The sequence below is a fragment of the Poromitra crassiceps genome (assembly GCF_964638095.1).
Source record: "Poromitra crassiceps genome assembly, chromosome: 19".
In the NCBI taxonomy this organism is placed as follows: domain Eukaryota; kingdom Metazoa; phylum Chordata; class Actinopteri; order Beryciformes; family Melamphaidae; genus Poromitra; species Poromitra crassiceps.
In genome coordinates, this window is record NC_139646.1 from 1,826,595 (window position 1) to 1,836,594 (window position 10,000).

At 43.7% G+C, this 10,000-nt stretch overlaps 1 protein-coding gene across 1 annotated transcript in view; it reads right to left on the reverse strand.

Moving 5' to 3' along the window:
- gnav1 (guanine nucleotide binding protein (G protein) alpha v1) overlaps positions 1-10,000 on the reverse strand; it is a 49,179-nt gene that overhangs the window by 13,678 nt on the left and 25,501 nt on the right. The window contains exon 5 of the mRNA XM_083655339.1: positions 8,795-8,923. Coding sequence (XP_083511465.1) covers positions 8,795-8,923 — 129 coding nt within the window. The remainder of the gene's footprint in view (positions 1-8,794; positions 8,924-10,000) is intronic.

The following is a 10,000-nucleotide window of genomic DNA, read 5'->3' on the forward strand; positions in this document are numbered from 1 at the left end:
GAGAGAGAGAGAGAGAGAGAGAGAGAGAGAGAGAGAGAGAGAGAGAGAGAGAGAGAGAGAGAGAGAGAGAGAGAGAGATAATAATAATTATCCCTAGCTATGGCCCATCGAAACGGGCGGTCGTGAGGTCACGGTGACCTTGAACTTTGTCCTTTGACTACCAAAAATTTCAGTTCATATTTAATCAGTTCATTGTTGAGCCCAAGTGGATGTTTGAGCCAAATTTGAAGAAATTCCCTCCAGGTGTTCCTGAGATATCGAGGGAACGAACATCGGATGTACGTACTGCCTCCAGCCACAGTTATCGCCAGAGGAGGCATAAAAATGTATTATTATTGTATATATATATTATATTGTATATATTTTGGATTATTATTAATTAGGGTTAATGTTATTTTTTTCTTTGAATGTCTCTTCTGACAGTAGATCAGAGAAGAAACAAAAATAGACTTGTCATGTACACATTTTACTTTGTCTCATCCTTGCAAAACACACACACAGAAACACACACACACACACACACACACACACACACACACACACACACGTAATAAAAAAAGAGTAACAGTCTTTCCAATAGAGTGACAATAGGTGTCACCTAGTGATATTTCAGACCCACTCATTTAGTGGGATTTTACAGCTTTGTCGACTTTATCTCCCCACGCAACACACACGCACACACACACACACACACACACACACACACACACACACACACACACACACACACACACACAAACAAATATGAAAGAGAGAACAGATACAGAAAGATAAAAGAGAGGAGAGACAAGCAGGCGTCAGAGGCAGTTTAGAGACGAGAGAGACTAGAGTTCGTCTTCTTTGATACTAGATGGGTGGTGGAAGGTGCTGATGCAAGGAGAAAGGAGAGACCTGACTTCTGGTGTCACATCTAAACCGTCCCACGCTTTCAAACGTGCGCCGGGCCCATTGCCTTTGTCTTAGATGGGTTTCATCTGAATGATTCAAATCACAAACATTTGGCCACATTCATTATTCAGCGTGTTGAAGAGACACAGAATGGACTTGAGTTTGAAGTGAAACACTGGGGAAGGTTTTCTCTTCTGACATGGCGTCCTGCAAAGAAGACAAGGACTTACAGTAAATAATCCATCGTTAGCAATGGCTTAAGGGTGGGCCCCCACATCTAAAACAAGTAGAGGAAAACAAATGCACTCTGACATTGATGTTTTTGTGTGCAAAATTGATAAAAACAAGTCTTTAAACATACCATGATACGCAACCCGTATATCATAAGTAGGCTATATAAGTAGGCAATACTAGATACACATTATATACATTATTAATACTTTTTCCTCTTTCGAGATAGACTTAAGATCATGGCTGGAAATGTGTTTCATTTGGCACAAGCCACACGCACGAGCACGCACACGCGCACGCACGCACGCACGCACACACACACACACACACACACACACACACACACACACACACACACACACACACACACACACACCCCTCAAGTCAAGTAGATTACCAAGTCAAGTCTGTGTCATTAATGTTAAGTCTCAAGTCTATTTAATATCTTTTAAAAAATGGTCTAGGATTTAATAGGATAAAAATTGCATCAAGAGTTTAATTTCTATAATCGGTTTCAGTTTCAATAAATTCAATAATTCCATACAAATTCAGAAAACAGAATTTAAATTCAGCTGTCTGGTGGGACAAATCAATCCAAGTCATTTACACAAACACAAGGTCTTTTGTCAGGACTTTACAAACCTTCTCAAGCCATCAAAGTGCAAAGTCAAAGTAGAGCAAGTCAAAGTAGAGCAAGTCAAAGTAGAGCAAGTCAAAGTAGAGCAAGTCAAAGTAGAGCAAGTCAAAGTAGAGCAAGTCAAAGTAGAGCAAGTCAAAGTAGAGCAAGTCAAAGTAGAGCAAGTCAAAGTAGAGCAAGTCAAAGTAGAGTCCAAAGTCACCACAGCCCAAAGCCAAGTCAAGTCTCAGGTATTTTCTTTGTAAATCAAATCAAGTCCCAAGTCAAGTCTCAGGTATTCTCTTTTTAAAAATAAATCAAGCAATTAAAATCTGCCCAGTATACTGTTACTGTCTGCACTTCTCTATTCCATTATTATTCATCTATTCCACTCATGGTTACAGTCATAATCACACTGACAGTTAGGCATAAAACAATTAAATGTAATCTAAGTTTGATTTGCTTCTTAATCATAGGATGTATCCATACTTGAGACATTTGAATCTAGTTGACATGATAAATATCATGAGATGCTGGAGTGGATGAAAAAGATTGAGCGTAACCCTAACAGAGAGAGATGGCCATTAGACGCAGGTAGACGGCTCCACACTGTGCTAGAATTATATTGCTTCAATATTTATCAAATAAAGTCAGGCCGAGGCAGGAATCTCCATATCGGTCTTCCCTTCGAGTCCCTGTTACTTTCTACACTGAGTGCATATTGATACTGACGCCTCTCCTGACATTCTGCAAACTAATGTTTTAAGAGTTTACATCCACTCTCTCTCCAAAGCAACTTCACAATGTCTCCACTGATCATTAAGGAGAATAATTAGTTCATCATTGGCTGACCAGTAAAATCACAGACCGGCTATATCTGAATAGAAAAACATTTCTAAGTCTGTGCCTGTCTTTCACTCTCTCTTTCTGACAAACATCATATTATACTCAGATGAAAACCATCTATTAAACTAAATCCTCTTAATATCCTTTTTGTTGTTGACTTTAAGATAATTACATCAACTTATGCTAAGCTCTTTCATCAATGCCAAGGGCTTGATCTCTAAAGGCCACACGCACGCACGCACGCACACACACACACGCACGCACGCACACGCACACACACACACACACACACACACAATATAATATACAAGAAGCACTAAAACCCAATAAGAGGTGTGTCCTAATTGCCCAGTGTAGTGCATATAAACACACACACACACGCACACACGCGCACACACACGCACGCGCGCGCGCACGCACGCACGCACGCACACACACACACACACACACACACACACACACACACACACACACACACACACACACACACACACACACACACAGTACCCACACTGATGTTTCTCAATGAACTAAATCTAATTATTTATCTACTTAAGAATTCAAGTAGAGATAAGTAGAGGCACGTGTACTACGTGAGCACGGAGGCTGGGAAGGTTCCTTAAGCACCACCTGGGACCCAGGTATTCTGCTCCACCTGGGACCCAGGTATTTTGCTCCACCTGGGACCCAGGTATTCTGCTCCACCTGGGACCCAGGTATTTTGCTCCACCTGGGACCCAGGTATTCTGCTCCACCTGGGACCCAGGTATTCTGCTCCACCTGGGACCCAGGTATTTTGCTCCACCTGGGACCCAGGTATTCTGCTCCACCTGGGACCCAGGTATTTTGCTCCACCTGGGACCCAGGTATTCTGCTCCACCTGGGACCCAGGTATTCTGCTCCACCTGGGACCCAGGTATTTTGCTCCACCTGGGACCCAGGTATTCTGCTCCACCTGGGACCCAGGTATTTTGCTCCACCTGGGACCCAGGTATTCTGCTCCACCTGGGACCCAGGTATTCTGCTCCACCTGGGACCCAGGTATTTTGCTCCACCTGGGACCCAGGTATTCTGCTCCACCTGGGACCCAGGTATTCTGCTCCACCTGGGACCCAGGTATTTTGCTCCACCTGGGACCCAGGTATTTTGCTCCACCTGGGACCCAGGTATTTTGCTCCACCTGGGACCCAGGTATTCTGCTCCACCTGGGACCCAGGTATTCTGCTCCACCTGGGACCCAGGTATTCTGCTCCACCTGGGACCCAGGTATTTTGCTCCACCTGGGACCCAGGTATTCTGCCGCAGATATGTTGTCATGGCGACGTCATCTCTGACGATCTAAACAAAAAGAGGGTTTTTGATTCTACAAGGCAAGTGAGTCAACAGCGACGGAAAACCTTTATCTGCACAGTTGATACGGATCTGATCCCAGCATCGGTTTGCTTGTGTGGCTTTTCGTTGTCTGCCACGCTTGTCTGCTGACACTGAAACCCACCCAATATGACCCATCATTTCCTCTGCCTACACACTGTGCTGTGTGCGAGACTGATCAAACACACACATGATGTAGACTGCATTGGTCCAGGGCGAGATTGGCCAAATTTACACCAAACATGGATCCTAATTGTGATCGCTGTCAAACAACCCCAGCCACTTTATCACATATGTTTTGGCTTTGCCCAAAATTAGTAGATTTTTGGCATTCCATATTTTAAAAAAAAATCTGATATACTGGAAATATCCATTGAACCTCTTGCCATAATTGCAATCTTTGGTGTGATACCGCATGATCTCTCCCTCAACCAATGCAGTAAAAAGATGACAGCGTTTGGTACACTTCTGGCTAGACGACTTGTACTCCTTAAATGGAAAGACAAGTTTCCTCCAACTTTCAATCACTGGGTCAGAGATCTTATGTATCATTTAACCCTAGAAAAAATCTGATACGCTACAAGGGGTTGTGCTCTCGACTTTTATACCATCTGGCAGCCAGTCCTGGACCAGGTAGAGAAAATAGACACTTCAAGCATTTCAAATGTATAGATTTACCCCCCCCCCTCTCTCATATTTATTTTCATTAATCTGTTTTTGTTTTTTTTTGTTTTTCTTCTGTGTGTCTTTGTGTATTGATATACTGTGATGTATCACATGATGTATGTGGTGTAATAGGCTAGGGGTTCTCGTGGGATGGGTTTTTGTTTAAAAGTGTCAAGTGTATTTAAATCTGTATTTGTATTTTGTATGATATACAGAAAATGAATAAAAAAACTTTGAACAAAAAAAAACACACACACACATGATGTGACACAAATACCCCCAAGTGAAGTTGTTTTGTTGACAGATCGCTTCTTCTCTACAATGTTTATATGCTAAACAGCTGAGCTAATGTGTTTTGCTATTTACGATTTGATTTGAAATGTAATTGAGAGCAGCGATGAGGGACAGGTTGTTGTTGTTGTTGTGGGGAGAGGAGAGGAGAGGAAAGGAGAGAGAGTTCCTTGGCTAGACATCACCAAGAACCACCAAGAACCAGGGACAATAATGTGATTTCCCCCGATGTGACACTTTAGGTGGGGTGGAGGGATAAAGGAACGATAGATGGCTACACAGTTGAGAAAACACACACACACACACGCACACACACACACACACACACACACACACACACACACACACACACACACACACACACACACACACACACGCACAGTCGCACACACACACGCACACACACACACACGCACAGTCGCACACACACACGCACACACACACACACGCACAGTCGCACACACACAATACAGTACGTGTAGTTTTCCTGAATGCATCCCCCGTTAAGCCGCCATGGACCATTAACATTCCAATAAAAGCAGCCTGTGGAAAATGAGCCGCCATCCTTCACTCTGCCACTATGAGCCAACAGTTTGAACCTTGACCTTTTGGCTCCCAGCGCTATAAAGGACCGTCAACTTTCAGCGTTCGCAGAAAAACCCAAGAAGAAAAATCACTGGACAATAAAGTCAATGTTAATCATGTGTAGTAACATGCATCATTTGTACTGACGTCTTACTGTGGGAGTATATTTATGTCGTATAGTCGGCTTTAAATACCCTTACCCTCGACTGTAAGGCTCGCCTCGCCCCTCCACCACTACGTGGGCCCTGAAGGTCGCTTGTCCCGATCGCAGCTCTTCTCCTCACTGGCTCCTCAGTGGTGGAATGAGCTCCTCGATCAGAATGGCCGAATCGCTGGCAATTTTTCGCCGGAGACTAAAGACCCGCCTTTTGGAGCTACACCTGGGCCCTTCTGAAATGTACACCATTTCTTAAACGCTCACATGCTGCTGCTAGCTCCGCCCCTGACTATTTTTACATTATTTGTATCCCTATAAGGTGCTATTCCAGTCCACCAGGATATCTGACTCTTATTGATTGACTTTTATATTTATTACTTTCTATTTTTCTGTGTATTTCTTCTGTGTTCTGATGAGATGTGATGTTGTAAGTCGCTTTGGACAAAGGCTTCTGCTAAATGCAATAAAGTCAAGTCAAGTAAAGTCAAGTAAAGGCTTCAATCTGGGCTCCAGTCAAGCTATACTGGGTCCTTTTTAGACCTATTGCTTCTCTTTGCCAAGTGTTGCATCAACAAACACAAATAAATGAATAAAACACTCCCCTTTCTTTACACTTTAACTCATTGAGTGCCAAGGACGTCGATCGACGTCAAAGTAAATAGTGACGTAGAGTGCCAAGGACGTCGATCGACGTCAAATGCGTTTTTTGGCGGTGGGACGTGGATCAAAGCCCCAGGCATCTCCTGTACAAATATTGTAGCTATTGAAGGTGTATAACCTATTTTACGGACTCATTAGGTGGCGACAGTGCTCTCCAGATTAGAGAAAGGTCCGGAAAACAGCAGGAAAAAGCCCTGTGATGAAAAAGAAACCGCTCATGCTGCAGCCAGAGCCATATAGATTGCTCTGTCTGGAGCTGACGTTGGCTGCGAACAGCAGTCAATCTGCGCCCACAACTGACCCCCTCTGCCTCTGTCTGTCTGTCTGCATAGTTTCTCCACACGATTAGCCGCCAGAAAAGCAGCACCCGACGCCGAAGGGCCAAAGCATTCTCAGCAGTCCGGTTTGGCTCTTCCGTGTCGCGCTGGTTGCCGGCGCACAAAAACGGAGGCTCCGAAAATAGACTGGGTGCGTGTTAGGCTGTGTGTTAGTGTGGGGAGGAGTTTGCAGCTGAGGGGGGGAGAGGGGGGTGGGGCACGCAGGGCACCTCACAACTACACCACGTCACTACATCAGAAAATATTATCTTCAGAGTCAGTGAATGTGCTTGAAATGCTTCATTTCACAAAAGGCGGAATAACTCAGCTTCTAATTTGAAACGCCTGTATTTGCTCAAAACGACCTATCTTCTCCGGCTCATAACTAAAGAACGGAAAATGGTATCAATAAACTTTTTTTTGCTGATGATACGATAGAGTCAGCTCGTTCTTTGTGCCTGTTCGGTGTTTACATAGTAATATCACACAATATTCTGTGGGCCTCGAGAAATCACTGAAAACGCTCTGACACTCTGGCACTGGGAGCGTCCGTTCTCCAAAAGTGGCTGGCACTCAACGAGTTAAAGAGAAAATCCCCCCTTTACTTTAACAGACGAGCAGAATATCCGTTCCTGTGTGCCATTTAGTCAGGCCTTGCTCACAGAGATGCAGCCTCTCCTCTCTCTCCACAGAGGACTTTCATAGTCCACTTCAATTGGCTAATTAGAAATAAGTTAATCTGTGTGCTGCTCCACTCTGGAGCACCCGTGGGCTCCTCCACTCTGGAGCTCTCCATGGTGCTGAACCTGTATCGAGTCATTTTGGCCACTAATTAGCCATTTTCGCCTATTTAGTCGGCCCGAATTAACTAAATAAATAATCCGGCTCCAATCGCACGTAAAACGGCACAGCTGTCGCCAAATACAATTCTGCTCACAAACAGACACTTTGCATCCCTATTATATGATTATTATAGGATTGTGGACGATCTGCCTTTCCAGCTGTATGTACTTCCATCACTCCTTGCATCAACATCACAATCAGGATTAATAGAAATGAAAAAATATGTCTGATTCAGTTGTTTTCAAACGTTGATTAACAATTAACGTTGATTAAACAATGAACATTACACCCTCAAATACTCTCATGCTTCTATACATTCTATACTTTTTCGATGAACTGCATCTGTGCCCACTTTACCCCGCAAGGGTACAACACTGTTAGCTGCTATTGTGACAGTGTTTTAGGGCGTGTTTTTGCCTTGGGGCTTGGGGGTGGGGGGGGCTTTAAAGATAGATTATACATCACACGCAGGCGAGTTCATAAATATCTATCAGCCTGTCATGACCATCAATGGCTTCAGGAAATTAGATGAGCTATTGGGGGATGATAAAGTAGTAGTCTGACATCATCAGCCTCCTGAGCTCAGATACCTGCCCTCTGCTACTCCACTGATAAGACTGATTCACTGACACTTCCACAGTATGTGTGTGTTTGGATGTGTGTGTGTGTGTGTGTGTGTGTTTGGATGTGTGTGTGTGTGTGTGTGTGTGTGTGTGTGTGTGTGTGTGTGTGTGTGTTTGGATGTGTGTGTGTGTGTGTGTGTGTGTTTGGATGTGTGTGTGTGTGTGTGTGTGTGTGTGTGTGTGTGTGTGTGTGTGTGTGTGTGTGTGTGTGTGTATGTGTATGTGCGTGTGCGTGTGTGTGTGGTCAGATGAGCGTAAAGCCAGCTGATAGGCCATATTGATGTATTGAGTGAGGCCGCCCATCTCCATCTCACATCTCAGGTGTCATGGCTGTAGAGGGAGATAAGAGTGATGCTGGAGGGGAGTGAAGGGAAGCCATTTGATGTGACACGTCCCACACTCTAAAGAGACCCACCTCTGCGTCTGGTGCCGATCTCATGGTGCCAACTCTGGATAAGCATCAACTCTTTGAGTGGGAAAAGATGGTTGTTCGTGCCAAGCTTGCACAGCAAACTCTGAAGGCTCATATCTCTAAAGTACTTACAGCACTCCGTGGTGATACATATAATGTTTTTATAGAGTATAAAACTACATATAATGTTTTTATAGAGTATAAAACTATAATGTTTTTATAGAGTATAAAACTACATGAAAATCTCAATAACAAATAAAAAAGAAAAGGCAAGTGAAAGCTGTGTACCTGAAAAGGAGGTGTTTGACTTTAAACTGGGTCTCTATGACGCCTGTGGTCCTCAGTCGTACGCGCAGGACGTCCGTCTCTGTCGGCACGTAGTCTTCAGAGGTGATGCGGCCCATGTTCTCGAAGAAACTACACAGGGAGGATGTGGAAGAGGAGGAGAGGATGGGAGGAGGTGGAAGAGGAGGAGAGGATGGGAGGAGGTGGAAGAGGAGGAGAGGATGGGAGGAGGTGGAAGAGGAGGAGAGGATGGGAGGAGGTGGAACAGGAGGAGAGGATGTGAGGAGGTGGAAGAGGAGGAGAGGATGTAGAAGAGGAGGAGAGGATGGGAGGAGGTAGAAGAGGAGCAGAGGATGGGAGGATGTGGAAGAGGAGGAGAGGACGGGAGGAGGTGCAAAGAGATGAAAGAGACAAAGTGCAGGAGAAAAGGAAGGAATGAGCAGTGGGAGAGAACAAAATTTGCTAACCTTAGTGCAGACAAACATGTGTACTGTGCAGTGTGCAGAATTTTATAGTTTTGTATTTTTCATTAGTTTTGATTTTGATTTCCTTTTGAATTTTTGTTTTCAATTCAGTTTAGTTTCAGTTCGTTTCCAGAGTGGGTTTGCTCATTTCAGTTTAGTTTTTATTGTTTAATTTAAGTTTAGTTGAGTTTTTAATCTCTCTTTAGTCTCAATAAACTCCTCATGTTGTTGTGTTTTGACAAAAGTTTTACATTTTTATTTAGTTAGTCTTGTAAGTACACAATATGCTTTCAGTTAGTCGTGTGTGGGTGCCATGATGGCGTCGGGTGCCATGCGGCAGGGAGGTAGGGTGCGCAGTGATACGCCTGCAGCCCTAGGGGGCTCTCCATGCATCTCGATGCATCTTAAATCGATGCATCACTTTTTTCCGCAATACATGATTTATTTTTTCTCACTTTCTTTTTTCTCACTGTGCGGCTACTTTTAAAATAAAAGTGCATTTGGAATTGCATTGTATTATGATCCATAATTAAAATAAACAACTGCATGTACTTCCATTATATATTATTTGATTATTATTTTATTTTTTTATAATCGATTTTTGACATTTGTGAATCGATGCAGAATCGTGGACGTCCGCATCGCGATGCATCTTATAATGGATTATTTTTGACACCCCTAGTCTCTACACTCAATATTGACAGAGTGGTGACTTATCATCATGATGACACACTGAGGCTTTCTA